At 47.3% G+C, this 19,758-nt stretch overlaps 1 protein-coding gene across 7 annotated transcripts; it reads left to right on the plus strand.

The window, feature by feature from the left end:
• Positions 1–893: 893 nt before the first annotated feature.
• On the plus strand, positions 894–18,508 carry ect2 (epithelial cell transforming 2). 7 transcript variants are annotated; one of them, XM_077023388.1, is made up of 27 exons: positions 894–1,093; positions 1,952–2,120; positions 2,310–2,389; positions 4,004–4,099; positions 4,796–4,978; positions 5,623–5,712; positions 5,814–5,921; positions 6,703–6,776; positions 6,866–6,996; positions 7,322–7,434; positions 7,654–7,716; positions 7,795–8,017; positions 8,283–8,573; positions 9,008–9,132; positions 9,604–9,723; positions 9,806–9,874; positions 9,951–10,061; positions 10,197–10,293; positions 10,475–10,556; positions 10,656–10,734; positions 10,914–11,033; positions 11,618–11,756; positions 12,608–12,762; positions 13,460–13,567; positions 13,871–14,005; positions 16,135–16,386; positions 17,510–18,508. In XM_077023388.1, the coding sequence occupies exons 2-26, from the start codon at positions 1,988–1,990 to the stop codon at positions 16,369–16,371; spliced, it is 3,162 nt and encodes a 1,053-aa protein (XP_076879503.1). In that variant the 5' UTR covers positions 894–1,093; positions 1,952–1,987; the 3' UTR covers positions 16,372–16,386; positions 17,510–18,508. The 7 variants fall into 7 exon arrangements, with proteins under 7 accessions (XP_076879503.1, XP_076879505.1, XP_076879506.1 ...); XM_077023390.1 differs by lacking the exon at positions 16,135–16,386; XM_077023391.1 differs by lacking the exon at positions 8,283–8,573.
• Positions 18,509–19,758: the final 1,250 nt, after the last annotated feature.

Raw genomic sequence — 19,758 nt, forward strand, 5'->3', positions numbered from 1 at the left:
CACCTTGAATGAAGCTCTAATTGAAATAACATCATTGAACACACGTCTGATAGATTACGTTTTTCTTTATAGAAATTTGCACCTTCACGTGAGACACTGACCCACCTGCTTTGTTCTGAGAACCACGTAATGACTCTGGTCATCACAGGAAAGAACGACTCCCAAGTTCCTTTCTGCAGAAATTGCTTTTCAGAAATCTTCACATTTCACAGATTATATTGGTTGTATGAATGATTTAACTGTAGCTCTATTAAAATACGTTGTCTTCTTTAGAATTTGGTGTTTGTAATAATTTTTAAAATAGCCCATCTGCTGGCACTAGTGTCTGTGATCGTTTTAGTATAAACCCAGCAAGCAGGAACAAACATCTTTGTTTGGCAGCTGACTTCACATTGAGAAAATAAATGTTGTTTTTTTGTACTTTAGAGCATTATTGAGCTGGATTTAATTTATTGCGCGTTAGTTGTAATATGATTACAGTACTACAAACGATGATGGAAAGTCTTTCTTTCCAGTGACACTGCAGTATAATACCCTGCGGAGCTTGTAATTGAAGGAACAACCCACACATACATATAACTCTAATATATAGCCTACTGTTATAATACCAGCTCAAATACATACCGCTATAATACTAACTCTAATATATACCGTTGTAATACTAACTTTAATACATACCGCTATAAACTAACTCCAATATATAACGCTATAATACTAACTCAAACACATACCACTATACTAACTGATACATACTGCTATAATGCAAACTCAAAAACATACTGCCATAATACTAACTGCAGCGCGTTGGCGTTTGAATTCAAGAGCCAATCAGAGTCCGGGTAATACTACTTCCACCAGTCTCGCGGTCCTCAGCCAATCAGCGTCGTCCTGCTGCGCTTGCCGTGAGGTTTGAATTGAGAGCAGTTGAGCGCGTGGAGCCGTGTTGACTGTGTCCGCCCTTCACTCCCGTCTTCATCCCCGCTGGAACCTTCTACACCTCGGCCCCCTGACGCCGTGGACGCGGCTCACGAGTCCTTCAGCGAATTACAACCGCACACTGTTAGTCCGGGTTTCGGTGAGGTTATTATTTCATGTAAGTCCACATGTAACTACTGCTGTGTTGTTCGTAGTTGGGCTAGCTGACGCTGCTAACGCTGCTAGCTGCAGCTGTTCTGCTCATAGTTGGGTTAGCTGACGCTGCTAACGCTGCTAGCTGCAGCTGTTCTGCTCATAGTTGGGTTAGCTGACGCTGCTAACGCTGCTAGCTTCGTTGTCACTGCTGTTGTCTGTCACGTCGGTGTCGCGGTTTGGACCTGTTTTGTTGAAATAAATGAAATGTTGAAGATGTATGTGTTTGATTTCCTGCCGTTGTGTTAGTTGAAGCGTGTAGCGGCCTGGATACAGACGTGAAGTGTGTGTGGGTGCGGTAGTTTAGTTCAGCTAACTAGGAGAGACAAAAAACATTCAATTCACCTTCAAATGTGAATATGCATAATTTTAAAGCAACACGATTTTTTCTCCAAATAGGGATTCTTTTTTTTTAACAGCTATGAAGGGAACTTGTTTATGCCACAACTTGCTTCTAAATTGTCAGAATACATGTACATGTCCAGTAATCGACAAAAGATAGATGTACTAAAGATGTATCTCTTTAGGTACAGTTTATATATATATGTATACACACATATCTAGAAAGAAGATTCCAAGAATCCAGGTTAGGTAACTGAAGTGTGCTTGGGTAAGATATGTAGAGATTTAAAAATTTGTAGTGAAATACACATGTTTCAGAGAAACATGACATTTTGGAGATCATTCATCAGCTGTGCAAGAAGCAAAGTGTTTCTGTTCCTTAGTTTTTAATATGTCTACCTATTAAACATGTATGTATGTTATTGTCCTCCCTTCATTGCTAAGGATTTGTAGACTCACTTTCCTTCTTTTGGATCCCCAGAGGGTCTCTCTCGGAGACGGTTGGCGTCACGCCGTCATGGCTGACAGCAGCTCGGTCACGTTGGGGATGGCCCGTAGCCTGCTTGTCGATTCGTCCGTGTGTGATTCCAGAATTGCAGACATCTCCAAGGACCACACGTTCCCGGGTCTCATCTCAGACGATGCTGCCGGTGAGTGAGGTTTCCCCAGGTCTATTACACGTGTCCACACTTGTGAAATCCACTACGCTGTCTTTAGTCTGGACCCCACCGTTATCATGCCCCCAGATCATAACAGAGAAACTTGTAGGTATTTGTTGGTATGGCAGTGTTTGTATGTCCTGTGATGTGCTTACACTGGTGTTTTGAATCCTCTTTCAGAAATGCTGCGGCGGGTGGAGACCAGGGTGGTGCTGGTGGGTGAGGCAGGTGATGAGGCGGAGCTTGTCAAGGCTCTTGAGGTAAGCCCCGCCTTCCCCAGTAGAAGGACAAATTCTCTATACAGTTCACACATCGACACTGGAAGAATAATCACACTTGTATTTGTTTTTATTTTTCTACATGATTAATTTATTGCAATTTGGTTATATATAGAAAGGAGTATATATATTTATTTTATGGCGATAAAATAAAAATGGTTGTTTGTCTGAATGGCTGTCAGAAAAGCACTTAACACATGAATGCACCAGTTACTGCTGGAGTGCATGTGAGGCAGAGAGACCGGGCCTGGTACTGTCAGACTGGGTTAAATAAACCGGGTCATTCATTATTAGAATAAACAATAAAGAAAGCATTACTTATTTGTTTAAACATCTTGAAAGTCAGTATGTCACCAAACATCATGTTTAAGGGGTGAATTTTATTTCTCAAATACTTTATGGCATTTAAAATGTAACAGTGCAGTAAATCATCCAAGGTACTTGCACAGGTTAGGTTTTACACAGGTTACATTACTACACTGTTACTTTTTTCTTGCGTAACATGGTTTCCGATAAAATGCATTTGTTATGATTAGAAGCGAGAGGTGAGCCAGTTGTCAGCATGTTTTCTCTCATATCTGTATGACATCATTCCCTCCTACGGGGAGCAGGTGGAGCCCTAAGATCTCACTGAGATCTCAGTCTCAGTCAGTGCTCACAGGAGTTAAGTGGCAGGTTTTAGCCACTGGCTGTGTTGCCAGATGGGGCTTGTCTGTTTTTGGCGGTGTTTCATCAGTGATTGGCTGAAGCCCCTTTTCTCCTTCCTCTTTATGAAATAAACAAAGGAGTTGGGATCGTCATGTCTCCGCCTGCTCAGTGTTGGCCGTGAGGACCCGCGGCAGGAAGCTGCTCGGTTTCTCACCTCTATGGAAGAACCGTACACATGATAATCTGAGTCTCCCTCCGAGTCGCTACAAATAAAACAGAGCAGGGCGTTTGTGAGTGCTAGGGCAAAGGGGAAACTAGCAGTACCTTCCCACAGGTTGTCTTATTTTTGTCTAATGCATTCATCTGTAATTTCATGGCGGGCATTCAGAGATGAGCAATAGAAGGATAAGATGCAGCTTTTTGCTACGGTGTAACCACTGCCATTATTTCAGTTATAAATCAGTTAAGTCTCCCCGCCTCAAGGGTTTCTAAACAGAATAAGAGTGTGGCGTATTTCAGGGTATGGAGTGGAGCTGTCGGAGGATTTGAATGGAGGCTTCTGAATTTTCTCTTATGGACAGTTTTTAAGCCTTTTAGTTGTGTTGTGGAGAGTGCATGGCTGAGGGTTAGGGCTGTTGGGTAAATAAACAGTGAGAAGAACCCTAAATTATTATAATCCATTAGGATTGCTATGTCAATAAATATTTCATCATATCCGGTGGTTAAAGGAGTGCTCATATTTTCTTAAGCCTGGAAGCAATCGAGGAAGCTTGCGCTGTATTTGTGTACTCTGCCATTTTCTTGCCAAAGGCCCTTGTAGGGTACTGCGCCTCTTGTAGGGTTTAGCGCAACCTTCCTTTTTGATGTGATTTCCCCCAATCCAACCGCACATGCTCAGTTCGTCTACCCCGGGTTGCTGGGTTGACCTTGAATGCTCCGTTTTTACAGGCCATCAAAGTAATGGAGGTCCCAGTGGTAAAGATTAAAGAAGGGGACCCGGGCTCCGAGTCACGCGAAAAATTGATCAAATCTATAGTGAATATGGTATGTGTGCGAGACGGTGGTCTTTGCATGCTGGAGGGGTGTATTGCATGGTGGGGTGTAACACTGAACGAAACCATAACATTTAACACGGTGTGGTGGGGGGGGGGACCCATTCCTAACAGTGGTCTCTAATCTGGTGCTGTGTGTCAATTGTGTTTGCTAATCTGTTAGGTGATTAATGCTTGCATACATTGAAGCTGTTTTAAAAAATCTTCACGGGTCTCTGGGGTGGTGGGCTTTGCTGAGTGTTCGAGATGAACCTGGGCTGCTGTATTTGTGTGTTGTGAGGTGCTGCTGTGACCCTGAACACCTCCGCTCCAGCAGGACGTTCTTGTCTGGGACAGAAGGTCCCATGTCCGTCATTCTGTGTGTGTCTGTCTATCACATCCATCATGTCCCACTCACAACCAATAACACGTGCTACGCTGCTCTTCGTGGGAAGTGGACAGCTTTGATTGCACATGGACAGATTACCATGAGTGCTGATACGATTACACTGGACTTGGACAAACTAGACGGTGTTCTTGTGTGTACACCTCAGAGAGACAAATCAGAGAGAAAATCAGTTCTCTGGTCTAATCCAATCCAGTCAAGTTGTTGCATTTTATTATGAGCAGAATTGTTGTTTCATGTTTTGTCAGCATTTTCTTTGTCTCTTTGAAAATCTCCTCTGACTTTGTCTTCTCATCCCATCAGAACATAAACATTCCCTTCGTAAAGACGGACAACGTCAGGGAATTTGGCGATGGTGAAAACGGAGAGTTTGAGACGGTCTTTGTGCTGAAGAACTTTGAGTCCCCTGACTACAGCTATTTGTACGAGAATGACAGTCGTATCGTGGGACCATCAGTGGTGCTACACTGTGCTGGGAGGGATGAGGTGAGCACAGAGAGGAGGAGGGTTTGGGAGGAGTGGAGGGCTTGGGAGGGGGGAGGCTCTTGGACAGTAAACCAATAGAAGCCTCCAGCAGAGCATATGAGCATATATCATAATGAGTCGGTTATGTTACACTGTAACGTTAATGGGTGCTGTATTATTGATGTAAATTAGTCAGTTATGTTACACTGTCATGTTGGAGTGCTGTATTGTTGTAATATGTAATTATTAGGCAATCACATCATATTTTGTTCAGTGAATTCACTGTAAAGTTGTCAGGTAGGCTGTAATGTGACCTTTAGCAGAACAAATTACTATTCTACTATTAAGCTGTTAAATGCTGGGGTTTTTTTGTTTGTTAATAAGTGAATGTTTGAGCTGTGCTTGGATCGATCTTTTCCCGACCTACATATATTGATCTGTTGACTTGTATATCTGTTGTCTTTGACGTGACTGCTCTATGTGTGAGAGTTTTTAATAGGTGTGTGTGTGGATGGGTTGAGCTGCTCATGAATTACCCTTTGGGATTAATAAGAGCCCCGCAGTTTGCATTTTGGAGCGTTTCCCAGGCTTGTGCTAATGTCCCCTCTCCTCATCCATTTGCGGCCCCGCCCACTCGTGTGGCCACGCCCACTTCCGCTCCACAGCCAATTCCGTTCTCGTCCCGGCCTCTCTACTCCACCACCATGCTGAACGTATCGCTGTGTTTCACCGGCTTCCGCAAGAAGGATGAAGTGGTGAGTCCATGATGGCCGCAGGTTCATGCCGTCGCGCACGGACACTTCCAGGACCAAGACTCCATTGTTGTTTGTTTATTTGTTTTCTTGTTGTTTCATAGGTGAACCTGGTCAACCTGGTCCATCATATGGGTGGAATCATCCGTAAAGACTTCAGCACTAAAGTGACCCACCTGGTGGCCCAGTCTACCCATGGGGAGAAGTACAGGGTGTGTAATCCAGCGCTCCGCCCGGGCCTGCCATAGGGAGCAGGGATTAAACTGATGGATGTTGGGAAGCAGTGTGAATCATTCAGCTGGGCTTCACTAACTCCATTTTGGTTTTATCCAATCATCATTTTATTGCTCTATTTGAGAATTGTCTGGGGCTAGCCTGACTGTCCTATCATACCATTCACCATATTGAACGACCATATTGAATTTTATTATCAGGAGCAGGATGGCTCCTCCCCCAGAGTGTCCAGGAGTGCTTCTCTTCTCTGGGCTTTCTTCCTCCTGGTCCTCCTCTTCCTCTCGGCGGCTCTGTGCCACTGCGCTTGGCATGTGAAGGCAAATTTCCGCCTGGCCTTTTGTGGACATGCAGTTCAAGGAACGCAGTGTTAATTAGTCGTGTGCTGCTGTTTCAGAGAGAAGGGTGGGTCTGGTTCCTGACCCCGTCGCCTCCGCAGCTGGTGCCGCTGGGTTCAGTTCCGGGTCACTCTGTCTCTCTTGACTGTTAAAATGCAGTCTAGTGTTGTTTCTGAAGGAAATGTGTGAGAACACTTGGTGATGTTTAAGGTGTGAGGGCAACAGTAGTCTGACGTTTGCCTCCTGGTCTGCTTGACCTGCTCCCCACACACTCCCAGACCGGCACGTCCACAAGGGTGCCAGTGTTTCACAGCTGCTGCTTCTGAACAAGGTGGATGTCCTGATATATTCTCTCTCTCTCTCTCTCTCTCTCTCTCTCTCTCTCTCTCTCTCTCTCTCTCTCTCTCTCTCTCTCTCCGTTTAGTTGGCTGTGTGTATGGGGACGCCCATTCTCACTCCAGACTGGATTCGTAAAGCTTGGGATCGCAAGGATGACATGTGAGTATGCAGTGAGGTCGTGGCTGGTTGGCAGTGTGGGCTTGTGGGGATTTTAGAGGTCTTTGCTCATTCCAGTCTTCTTCTCGCAGACATTTCCACGCAGGGGACGAGGACTTCCGCACAGCCTTCAAGGTCCCGCCCTTCCAGGACTGTGTCCTGAGTTTCATCGGCTTCTCCGAGGAAGAGAAGTCCAACATGGAGGAGAGGGCCCTGAAACATGGTACAGAGCACGCTCTGCAATCCCTTCTCCTCCTCTTCTCAGCTCTTCTGAGATCTGTGTTGGTTTGTCTTAAATGTTTCACACGTCCATTTCAAGCTTTGAGAGAAGTGGATTGAAAGGTCAAATCCTGTAGAGCCCGAGAGCCGTGTTTGTTTACTGCCATTATATAAAGCCGTTTCCCCAGCGGGCCCGAAATTACCTCTGAAATGTCTTAATTTTGGCCATGCTCAGAAACTCTGGCAGTTGAGTTAGATGAAGGAAGCTGTCCACGTTTTATTGGGGCGTCCATGTTGTGGTCACCGTGTGGCCCCGTCATGTACCGTAGGTGGCCATTTCCTGGAAGTGGGGGACGATAAGTGTACGCACCTGGTGGTGGAGGAGAACTCCGTTAAAGAGCTGCCCTTCGTGCCCAAGAGGCTCTACGTCGTCAAACAGGAGGTGAGGGGCTGGTGCTTCTTCCAGAAGAATGGCCCACTGGCACCGTGTAGTGTGAGACCGCGCACGCCCGAGTGTGACTGAAGCCACAATGTTGGCAGGCATGTCATGTAAGCAGTCTGGGCTGCTCCTGCGTTGGTCTTTTGCTGTGAACCAAAGCACATTTCAGTTCTATCTTTTGATTCTGTGTTCTTATTGGCTCTTATTTCCTCTATTTTCAAGTGGTTCTGGGGGAGTATTCAGATGGACGCCCGGGCGGGGGAATCGATGTACTCCTATGAGAAGGTAACGCAAATGCAGCACTTGAATGGCAGTGGGGCAGAGCGTCTCTGGGTGGGGCTTTTACCAGCTTTCCTCCCTCAGTCCGAGAGTCCTGCCATGAGGAAGGCGGAGTCTATGCTGTCCCTGACCACGCCCACCAGCAGCCGGAAGCGGCGGCGCCTGCGTGAGACTCTGGCCCACATCACCAAGGAGACGGAGATCTCACCCTTCCCCCCACGCAAGAGGCCCTCGGCCGAGCACTCGTTGTCCATGGGATCCCTGCTGGACATCTCCAACACCCCCGACACCTGCAAAGCTCTGACAGGTCAGACACATACGCAGGCAGAGAGAGGTTTAACGTTTTGTCACACAGGTTCTTCGTTCATTATCCGACATCATGTCCTTGTAAAGGGCCGAGAGGTCCCTCAAGCTCACCCCTCGGGTTTGGACCGCACTCTAGACTAGCTGGAGAGGACTGTCACACAGAGGGGCTGTTTGTGTGTGGCGTTGGGGGTGTAGGGTGGGTGAGGGAGTGAGTGGGCAGTCTCAGGGTAGTGTAGGGTAAGTGTGAGCTCACTCTTTTGTTGCAGAGTGTAGTTCTGAGAGCAGGTGTAGGCAGAGGAGACCAGCGAAGACCGTCAAGGAGAACAGAAGCAGGACAGGGAGAGACGGGCACTTCCACTGCACCAGCACCCCGCTGCAGTGGACACGCCCACGCAGCTCAGGTGTGCCGGACGAGCAGTGGACACGCCCACGCAGCTCAGGTGTGCCGGACGAGCAGTGGACACGCCCACGCAGCTCAGGTGTGCCGGACGAGCGGTGGACACGCCCACGCAGCTCAGGTGGGCCGGACGAGCGTTGGACACGCCCACGCAGCTCAGGTGGGCCGGACGAGCGTTGGACACGCCCACGCAGCTCAGGTGGGCCGGACAAGCGTTGGACACGCCCACGCAGCTCAGGGGGCAGGGCTAGTACATGCAGTTTCAGGTGCTTGCTCCACTCCTCCCCATTGGGCGGAGTTAACCTGCTGGTGCAGGCTGACCCCACAGGTGAAGCACACCTGTCCAAAGTCCACCCTTCTAGACGCGTAGAGAATACTAGCACACATACTTCACAGCAAGAGTTTGGGCATCCATCATTTATTTTGTTTATTGCTTTTACCCCCAGTGAAAATGGAAATCTGTTTATTTCACTGTAGTAGATTTAGTTTCTAACGCATCTTAATCCTGTAACCTCCATGTGCTTTGTAATAAGCTCATGTTTGAGGGGCTAGTGTGGCCACTGTACTGACCTCTGTGTCTGACCTGCGTCCCAGACAATGGCAAACCTTCCAAAAGCTCCACTCCAGCTCCAACCAAACAGTCGGCAAGATGGCAGGTATCCAAGGAGCTCTACCAGACCGAGAGCAACTACGTGGATATTCTGGCCACGGTCCTGCAGGTACACACACACACACACACACACACACAGTCTGTAGGGCCTGCCTGTGGCCTTATCATGGTGTACTGGACTCTGAACCACCGAAGGAGAAAATGAATTAGATTTGTGCTACAATGAAATGGTCAGTAGAGGCCACTCTACATCCAAATACCAGTGGCCTGTAGCGCAAGCCCCGGGTGCACACGCACTGCACGAGCACACACACACACACACACTGCACGAGCACACGCACACGAGCTCCCTGAACACACTGGGAGGGAAGATGGCACATCAGTGATTTGTAGATTGCAGTTTTGACAGCTGCATAACACAACTGACCCTCAGGCACTGACGCACTGGGCCCTGGGTTGGCGTGTAGTGACGTGTACTGGGACGATATTCACTGAAGCTCTTAGTGGCGCATGTGTGGCTCTGGGGGCGGGACTTGAGCATTGTAGCGATCACGTCTGAGCCCTTCTGCCTGTCCTTCAGCTCTTTAAATACCCTCTGGAGAAGGAGGGGCAGGTGGGAGGCCCCATCCTGGCTCAAGAGGAGATCAAGACCATCTTTGGCAGTATCCCAGACATTTATGAGGTGCACACCAGGATAAAGGTGAGTATGGGGGGGCGGGGCTGTGTGTGGGTGGGCGGGGCTGTGTTAAGGGGGGCAGCACTGACGTTGACTTTTCTGTCAGATGGATCTGGAAGAGCTGCTGGTGGACTGGTCGGAGGACAAGAGTGTCGGTGACATCTTTCTGAAATACGTGAGTATCCGTGGCGTCATTTCTGCAGTGCTGATCTCCAGGAGCCTCCGGTAACACCCTCTTCTTCTCCGCTCAGTCCGGGGAGCTGGTGAAGGCATACCCGCCCTTCGTCAACTTCTTCGAGATGAGCAAGGAGACGATTGTGAGGTGTGAGAAGCAGAAGCCAAGGTTCCACGCCTTCCTGAAGGTTCGCCCAAGCACCCTAACGATCGTCTCGGATGCGCAGTGCGTCTGTGCTTTGAAGGTGTGCGTGTTAACGTGTCGGCGCTCCTGCTGGGTCTCTCTCAGCCTCTTCTGTGTTTGGCTTTCAACTCCCGTCTAGATCAATCAGGCCAAGCCGGAGTGTGGCCGTCAGACACTGGTGGAGCTGCTCATACGCCCTGTGCAGAGACTCCCTAGTGTGGCCCTCCTGCTTAATGGTGAGCAACACGCACTCGAACGCACACAACCACACGCTGGAAAGCACACACACACGAGACATACACTCGTGCATATGCCTGCTCGGCCAGACACACACCTGTGGGCGCCTGCTTTCTCTGCTGTGTGTGTGCGTCTCAGACAGTCCTAACGCTTCCCCTTTCCCGTGCCGGACTCTCTCAGACATTAAGAAGCACACGTGTGACGACAGTCCGGATAAGGTGACACTCCAGCAGGCCATCGAGTCCCTCCGAGAGGTTATGACGTGAGTGCAGCCGCTCCGACGTCTTCATCTCGCACATCTTCCTCCTCCTCCTCCTCCTCCTGCTGCTTCACTGTAACCATCTGCTCGCTTCGCCCGCAGACACATCAACGAAGACAAAAGGAAGACGGAAGGACAGAAGCAGATCTTTGACGTGGTTTACGAAGTGGACGGCTGCCCTGTGAGTAAATGACACCACCGTCTGCTCTGGGTGTCCTGCTTGTCCTGCTGCGGGACATCACCCTCCTCTGCTCTTTAAAGGCCCCTGTGGAGAGCTGGATTTGATTGGCTGTTCAGGATCGACTGGAGAGAATGTGTCTGAAGAGGCCTCGAATAAGTGTGTGTGTGTGTGTCTTACAGGCCAATCTGCTGTCGTCTCACCGCAGTCTGGTGCACAGAGTAGAAACGGTTGCTCTGGGAGACGAGCCCTGTGACCGTGGAGAACACGTCTCCCTCTTCCTCTTCAACGACTGCTTAGAGGCAAATTTACCTTCACCAAAAACTTTTTATTGCTTGTGATGCAGTTCTATAATTTACTGGAAGGGTTTAAATACAGTTTTACTTCACACAGGAACATTAGATACATTACAGCAATTTTTAATCTTTGTTTACTTTGCATGAAATGTTTTTTTTTTCTTTTCTTCCATTTGACTTCAGTGTTTATCCACACAGCCATTGCTTTAAGACCCAACTGGCTGGCCCCCCCCCCCATCTCTCTCACACACACACACACACACACACACACAGTGCAGCATTAATTGGCACTCACCCCCATGTTCTTTGACTTGGGTGGTGTTTGGTTGGTGAGGGAGGAGCTGTGGTCTGTTAATGAGGGAGGAGTAATCTGGGTCTCCAGCTCTTCAATCATGCGTGGAGATGCTCCGTGTTCTTATCTGTCCCCATCGTCACTTGCTGCTGCCCATAAACCTGATTAAAGGGCCCCTGGTCAGCCGAGCACCACACACACACACACACACACACACACACACACACACACACACACAGGGCTACTGTATGTTTCTGTGGCCTTAGGCTTATTGTTGTCGGTATGTCTGTGAGTGCAGATTGCCAGAAAGAGGCATAAGGTGATGAACACCTTTAAGAGCCCCGTGGGACAGGTGCGTCCGCCCGCTCAGCTCAAACACATCGCCCTGATGCCGCTCTCTCAGATCAGACGCGTGCTGGACCTGCGTGACACGGAGGGTGAGGAGCCTCTCACACACACACACACACACACACACACGTTTTTGCTCCGTCATCACATCACACGTGTGATTGCACACCTGTGTCCTGCTGAGTAGTGTGGGGGCCCGGGATCATGGGTCAGTTAAGCTGCACTGAAGCTCTGTGGTCAAGCACTCGCACCTCTCTGCGTTCTTCTAAAACCTGACCCTCGCCAAACGCCTCTATCAGCAGCTGCTGGTTCCTCTCGCAGTCACAGTAGATCCAGGGACAGCAGCATGATTCTGGAGTTAAGAGGCTCTGTGTGGGAGGCAGGACCCTTGTGCCTGTGTGACGCTTAACACCCGGCAGAGTCTGGAAAGGCCAGAATTGATAGGAGGAAAATATTTTCCTCTCCTGAGTTTGATGAACTTTGCACACAAGCTGGCTGGATAATGGAGATTCAAAGAAGTAAATTGGGGCTTGGGGAGGAGAGAAGATTGAAATGCCTGAGCCAACCTGGTCGGCCCTGGCACAGAAGAAGGCTCTCTCTCTCCCTCTCTGACAGTAAAGGGTACATGTTGCCCCCTGCAGGACTGCCCCTACATGACAGTCGGCCTCGCGAGGACTCTCGGGAGCGGCCTTCTATTTCCAATCTTACATGTTGTTGATTTGGTCTCTCAGGGGCTGCACGGACGTACTTGGTCAACCAACAGCAAAATTAACCTTTATGAAACACACACAGCAAGAACTCCTGGTTTTTTGTATTTCTCCCATTAGCTGACCCCTAAAACGCCCCACGTATCATGACTGTCCTAATTTTACGTGTGTGTGTGATGTATTGTGGGTGTGTGTGTGTGTGTGTGTGTGTGTGATGTGTTGTGGGTGTGTAGAATGTCAGAATGCGTTTGCCCTGGTGGTGCGGCCGCCCACCGAGCAGGAGAATCTCCTCTTCAGCTTTCAGCTGGCCACGGACGACACGCTCAAGTCCGTCTGGCTCAAGACACTGTGTCGCCAAGTGGCCAACACCATCTGCCGTGCGGACGCGGTGAGTGTCTTCCCACGCCACCCTGCCAACACGCACCGTGTGTGTGATATATAGATAGATATATATATATATACATATAATAATATATATATATATATATATATATATATATATATATATATATATATATATATATATATATATATATATATAATATATGTATCTATATATCACACACACATGCGCGCATGCATTAATAATGCTGTTTTTAGTTTTCTGTATTCCTTCTGTCACGCGCGGGTGGTGCGTGTGCTGGTGTGTTTGGTGCTGGTTAATCCAATTGGACCACCTGCTGTGCTTAAACTGGCAGACAGATGAATGTAATTAGGAGCAGAATTGTGCTTGAACTCTACACCTCTCCACACTGATGCGGTCCAGGTCTCTGGCCCTGACGCACAACCACTGGCCTGGACCTGCCAAACAGCACGTGTAATTGGCTCCAGTCAGACAGATGTATATATTTCCTTTGATAATTAAAGAGCAAGCTTCACTCAGCCCTGCAGGTGACTGGCCACCTTGCCGAGCTGCAGTCCCCGGGTCATCCACTAGGTGGTGACGTTTACCTCCTTTCCGTGTTCTCTCTGTCTGTCTCTGGTTCTTGCTGTGTCTCTCTTGGTATTGATATTTCAGCCTTGCATTTTGAAATGCCAGCAAAGTGCCTGTAGGTTGTATTTAATATTGGACTGTTTTGAAACAGGAGGACCTGATTCAGTGCACTGATCCAGACACCCTTCAAGTGAGCACTAAAGACATGGACAGCACACTGAGTCGGGCGTCTAGGGCCATCAAAAAGACATCCAAAAAGGTAGTGTTGGAGATGGAGCTCTGTGTGAAGCAAAACACGCTGTGTGTGTGTGTGTGTGTGTGTGTGTGTGTGTGTGTGTGTGAGAGAGAGAGAGAGAGAGAGTGAAGCAGGTTAAAGGATCTCTGTAAATGTCCTGACTGCTTGAGACTCGGCAGAATCATGTCTGAGTTTCTCTCCTCGCTCCAGTGTTTGGCTCCCCAGTGTTATAAATTCATATTTACAATGCGTCTTGTGAAGTGTGAGGTTTTGCAGGACGCCAGCCAAGCTTTGTGTGTGTGTGTGTGTGTGTGTGTTCATTTACAGGTCACCAGGGCGTTCTCTTTCACCAAAACCCCTAAGCGTGTGATCCAGAGGGCTTTCATGGCCAGAGGCACTCCGGATGACCAGAGTCCTGGTCCAGAACACATGGCTCGGATAACCAGCACCTCCACACTGGCTGTGAGTCCGTCTCACACGACATAGTTATGATTGTACATGATTATTCAGGTAAACGTTCACTTTAAGGCTGTATATCTGGTTGTGTTCCAACTAACCAGCAAGTGCATGATGTGTGGCAAGAGGAAGTCAGGTGTTCACGTCATGCAGTGAGACCATGTAACAAATCCCCAGAGCAGGCCACTGGGGAAATCGGTCTTCCTCTCAAAGCAAGGAAGTCCTATTAATTGAACAATTACAGCACAGTTTCTTTGACTGGTAGTTGTTTACTTGTCCTAATGTCTTGGGACGAACAAGAATGATCAAGTGAGTAAACCCGAGTAACTGCCTGAACTACCAGATATGAAACTCCTTCGTTGGGCTAGGAGGCGGGGTCTTAGGCTGGGAGGCGGGGTCTCGGGCTGGTGAGCTCTCTTGTGCTGGCCAGTGAGCATTACGAATATTGTGGGTTGTAGCTCTTCAAGAGACCTGCGATTATCCCCCGTGCTGGAGGAACCCCACAAAACCAGCCCACCCCTCTGTTTAAGACTCGCCTAACAAATTGTGGGTAATGTCATACCATACCAAATAATTTGGGTATTGCCAAATAACTGAACAAGAAAACAGAATGGGCCACTCGTACAGTAAACCAACATTCTCTGTGTTCAGAACTTTGCCAAAAGCATGTTGAGTGTCTCAACCCTGGTTATGGGGAATAGAGGTGTGGTGAGGATGTCCACTGTGGTTTAAAAGTGAATCTAGCATCAGGAACGAAGGTAAATGTTTGCAGGTCCAGTTCAAATATATTAACCAGTCATTACTTCCTCGTCTTAGGTCATGTACGCACATCACACGTCTTTTCGCTGAAGCTGCTGGATCTGGTCTGCTGCTCTGTTTAAACACTGTTCCACTCACACAGTTGCTCCATGAACAGAGCCCTGGTGGGTCCGGCTTCTCTTAAAGGGGCGCTGGCTTCTCTTAAAGGGGCAGTGTCTTGTACACATTTTGATTAAGCTTTCTTTCGATATCAAGACAATATTATCGTGGATTCATTTAGCAACGATGATTGTATAGTGAAGATCTGATAGTGCCCTAATATTATCGTGGATTCATTTAGCAACGATGATTGTATAGTGAAGATCTGATAGTGCCCTAATCTCTGTACGTTCCACAAATGTCTAGTTGTAGATGATGGTAATATCTTTTTAATGGTATTTATAGAAATGTTTTCATGGTTTAGGAAACATCTTAATAGAAGTGGAATTGTTTCAGTAGTTAAATGTCTTAAATATAGTAGGTGCAAAACTACATAATATTGAAGAAAACATGATAGTTTAGGAAACGTTAATGGTTGTGAAATCTTGGATGTATTTATAGAAAACTTGTCGCTGGTTACGGAGGTACATGACAGCACATCTCGCGTGTGTCCATGGCTTTAGCCCATGTGTGTTTCCAGCTTGTAGCGTTTAATAAATGACCATGAACGTGATCAGACCGCTGTCACACTTTGCAAGTGCTGAACAAGATCTAAGCCATAATAATGTCCACTGACATGTGGCAGTGTTGAATCATTAGTTCACTGCTGGAGGCCAGCAGATCTCATGAACATACGGCGACACCCCAGGGCCGTCATGGTGGTGAACAGTTGTAACAGTTTATAGCGGTTCATTCCAGTCTCCAGTTCAACTGGCCAGTTCTGGCCTGTCCTGCTCACTGGTCTCTGACCAGTCTAATTGCGTAAGCCTGCACCCACGTGCCTGACGTGACCTTGGTCTGCAGACAGCAGGGACAGGCTCGCTGGACAGAGCCCCAACAGCAAAATCCTCCGTGTCTGTGGACATGGTCCTCTGTGCCGCTGTAGCCCTGTTTGCATGAGTGTCCCCAGTCACCACATTCCTGACATCGTTTGCAGAGAGATTAGAAAGATCTCCAGTTCTAAGAATCGCAGCAAAACTTGCACCATGTGTTGTCTTCAACAGTAAAGATCTAGGAGCTCGTGTTTGTGATGGAGCAGCAGCTCCAAGTTGGGGTCCAGTTTGTGGTGTAGGGGTGCTACTGATCTGTAGTGTCTGTGTGTGCGTTACTGGACCTGTATTCTTATGTGTTTCTGCATATATATGTGTGTGTGTGTGTGTGTGTGTGTGTGTGTGTAGATGTGTCGCTCGACCTCCACGTTGAGCATGAGTGGTTGTGGTAAGAACGCAGCGGTGCAGCGCTCCAACTCTCTGGACAACGCAAACGCACCACGTCCCAGGGTGCCCTTGTGCGCACGCCCCAACCCCCCGGAAGTGCCGTCCATAGTACTCGACCCAGGCCACGCCCACGCAGCGAAACCCTGCCGGGAGCTGCACAGGGCTGTGAACACACCGCGCAAGGAGACCCTCCTCTAGAGGGCGCCATCCCCTGTGAGCACAGTGCTTCTGACCCCCTCACTAATGCTAACTCTTGGGAAGCGTGGTGGCACTAACTTTAGCCCACACTGGTCTGTCTGCTCATACCTGTCAGAATACATGTCGGCTCAGCCTGCTTGGGTTTTAGAGCCTAATGTCTTCCCATCATCCTCTCTTTGGATGTTCTTGGATCTAGTGGTCGGCCAATTCAATGGGGCATTTAGTTTTTTGATTACCTGTGGACATTTTGTTTAGTTGACGTGTTCCAAATGCAAGGATGCTTAAGCTGAGACCCTGCAGGCAGCAACAATGTTTATGAAATGTCCAACTTTAGCAATTTTGTCTCTGTTAAAATTATTAGATGCATTAAAAACCCAAAACATAATGCTGACATTATGAACCAGCTATTGGCTTTCTGGTTCTCCAAACATGGGTGGCGTGAACCGTGTGGGCCGACCACTGCTGGGACTGGGTGCTGTACTGGGCGAGTGAAGGTTCCTTTGAGGCCCTTCTGGCACTGGCTGTGTGATGTACGCAGTTCTGCTAGTGCCATTTACATTTACTGCAGGGAAGGAGGATGTGCACAAGGGTGTGTGTGTGTTTGTGAGAACATGAAGATTGTGTTAAGGTATATCTGGTGGTTAAAGCTGGGGTTAGACAAGTACTGTGAGTTGAATGTCTGTCCCTTTGTAGTTATAGTTGTTTGGTCAGTTAATGAAGGTTCAGTGTGGTGTTGAGACGTGTTCACCAGCTCCTCCTGTTCCTCTCCTGCCCACTACCAGCAGCCTGGGGCATTAAAGGCAGCCCATACCTGGGGGGCAAATGAGCCCCAGGGCGTTAAAGGCAGCAGACACCTGGGGGGCAAATGGCAGAACGTCCTTTCACATATACAAAACACTCCCTCAATTGCTTAAATGGTTTTTCTCACTAGAGAGGAACTCTAAATTGAAACGGTCACTTTGTGAACGACACTTCAAGTTGAGAGCTAACTGGCCATGACTAGAGAGGAACAGTGAAGTGGTGGACCTCTCAGCTTCACAGTGGGGCTCTCAGTAAGGAGTCCGAAATGAAGGTCAGAAATGAAGTCGGACGCGCAGAAACTCACTGGCCCTAAATAACCCCGAGTCATTCTCTCTAGGCTGTCCATTCCCCGTCGATGGTCAACCTGACCTCGGCGTTTGAGAGGAGGTACCACACTTTCAGTCGCTCCACCACTCACCTCATCTGAGCTCGTCTGACACCACGGAGCGCCTGAGCAGACACGGCATCCACCTGTCCTGCGTGTGTTGTGTACAGGCTCACTTGCTCTGCTTTGACAAATGAAGGACTTACCCTTGTGTTTATCAATGGGTTAAATATTTGGGCACTTTCGCTGATAGAGTTGGTAATAACGGACATTTTCTAACTGGTTTTACAGGGATATGGTGTTTTTTTTTTTTTTTTTTTTTTTTTTTTTTTTTTTTTTTTTTTTTTTTTTTTTTTTTTTTTCTTTCCAGTTTAGTAATTACTAACCTATGAGAGTACTTAACATTTTATTGGGAAGCCTGTCTCAGCAGCTTGAGTTTCCAGCTTTCATAAAGCTATAGAAGACCTTTTTAATCTATTAACAGGTTACCATTTAAAAAAGTCCGGAACTAACCTTCTCCTTATGTGTGTGCGCGTGTGTGCGCGTGTGTGCGCGTGTGTGCGCGTGTGTGCGCGTGTGTGCGCGTGTGTGCGCGTGTGTGCGCGTGTGTGCGCGTGTGAAAGAGTGTGAGTGAGTGAATGAGAGTGTGGGGGGTATTTCTTTTAAAACAGGCACAGAAGCCTATATATTTATTCTCAAGAATAAATAGTCTTCATAGAGAAACACTATATATCCTCTATCTTACATGCTTTCTTAGTATTTATGTGTAAATTTTGTCCTTTACTTGTGGTCATCATGCATTTGTTTGTCTTTGTCATGTGTTTATGGTCACAGTGATCCAGCCAATCACACACAGGATTCCTCTCCTGTTATGGAATACCACATATGGCTGTCATTTATTTGTAATTGATTTTAAGTAACTTTTTTTGTTTGAAATCAAATTCATTTATTCATTTTCAATAAAAGAAGGATGATGTCGGTGAGTTTATTTTTGCAGTCATGGTACATGTTTCTAATGATTACTGGAATAAACAGTGGGACAAAAACCAAGAGGGTTTGCAGTTGAGTTGTACAACAGCAATGGCGTATATGTCTGAGCTCGTTAATGAAAGCCTTCCACACACACACACACACACACACAGACGCTGAAGTAAAAGTCATGTTCCAGTCATGTTTTTATTTTTCTAAGAATACATACTAAATATTTGCAGAAGTTCAAGAGATTCCAGGGAGTAGTTGATATGCACTATAGTTATAGATGTAGATTCAGATATGTGCATCCTGCCCTGTATTGCAATGTTAGGGTTGTTTTGCAGCTGCATACTGTAAAAAATTGCAATCTGGTACACAAGGTTTCCAGAGAAACAAGCCTTTTCCAAGAGTGATTTTACATCAAATGTATAAACACGGAACACTTTGTGTTGCATGCAGACCTGATGAAGGAGCTCAAACATCCTGTTTCTCTGCAAACATTTTGTTCTTCACCGCAAATTTTACTACCTGCAATGGCAAACTAGGCAGATCTTGTAATGATGGACAGGGAGGAGAACCCTCTCAGACACCAAGTGATGGAGGTAATGGACTTCTGTCCCGAACGTCCTGTTTCTCCAGGAACTGTTCACTTCCATTCTGACATCTCACTGTGTTCTGCATCTAAACATGATACACTGCAGTTCCTGTAGTCATCTCAAAAGGAAACATATAAATTAATATGAAAGCTGTGCCTTTCTTCCCAGTCTGAACTATTAACACTAGCAACAACCCTGTCTTTAAGATGAACAATGCTGTATCTTCACATATTCTTTTTTGTTTGGGTGGTTTTTTACTTTTGCATGGCATAATGTGAAGCAAAACAGTTCCTTATGTGGAGATTTTTCCAAGATGAACCAAAGCTAAAATTTGAATGTGAAGTAGGATTCCAGACAATGAAGTAATACTGGCTAAATGGAGTCAATACAACACCACACAGTTATCCGCAGCTCGCCCATACCGAGCTTTTGATGAAAAATGTTTGAAGTTGGTTTAATTTTCTAAAACTGCAATTACCCATTGTGTTCTGTGCCCGTCTCCCCGCATGCATACGAAATTTAAATCTAAAAAGCAAAGGCAGTGAGAATGCTGAGAACAAGTGACTCTGGCAGGTGGTTCAAGCCTATCATGAGATTTATTATAGTGGGTTTTTATTATATTTGTCCCCACACCTTCACGGTAAAGTAGAGTTCTTTGCATGCCCCCTAGCTTTGCAAAACAGGGTGCTATGG

This window comes from Brachyhypopomus gauderio, chromosome 12 (genome assembly GCF_052324685.1).
Source record: "Brachyhypopomus gauderio isolate BG-103 chromosome 12, BGAUD_0.2, whole genome shotgun sequence".
NCBI classification, from domain to species: Eukaryota; Metazoa; Chordata; class Actinopteri; order Gymnotiformes; family Hypopomidae; genus Brachyhypopomus; species Brachyhypopomus gauderio.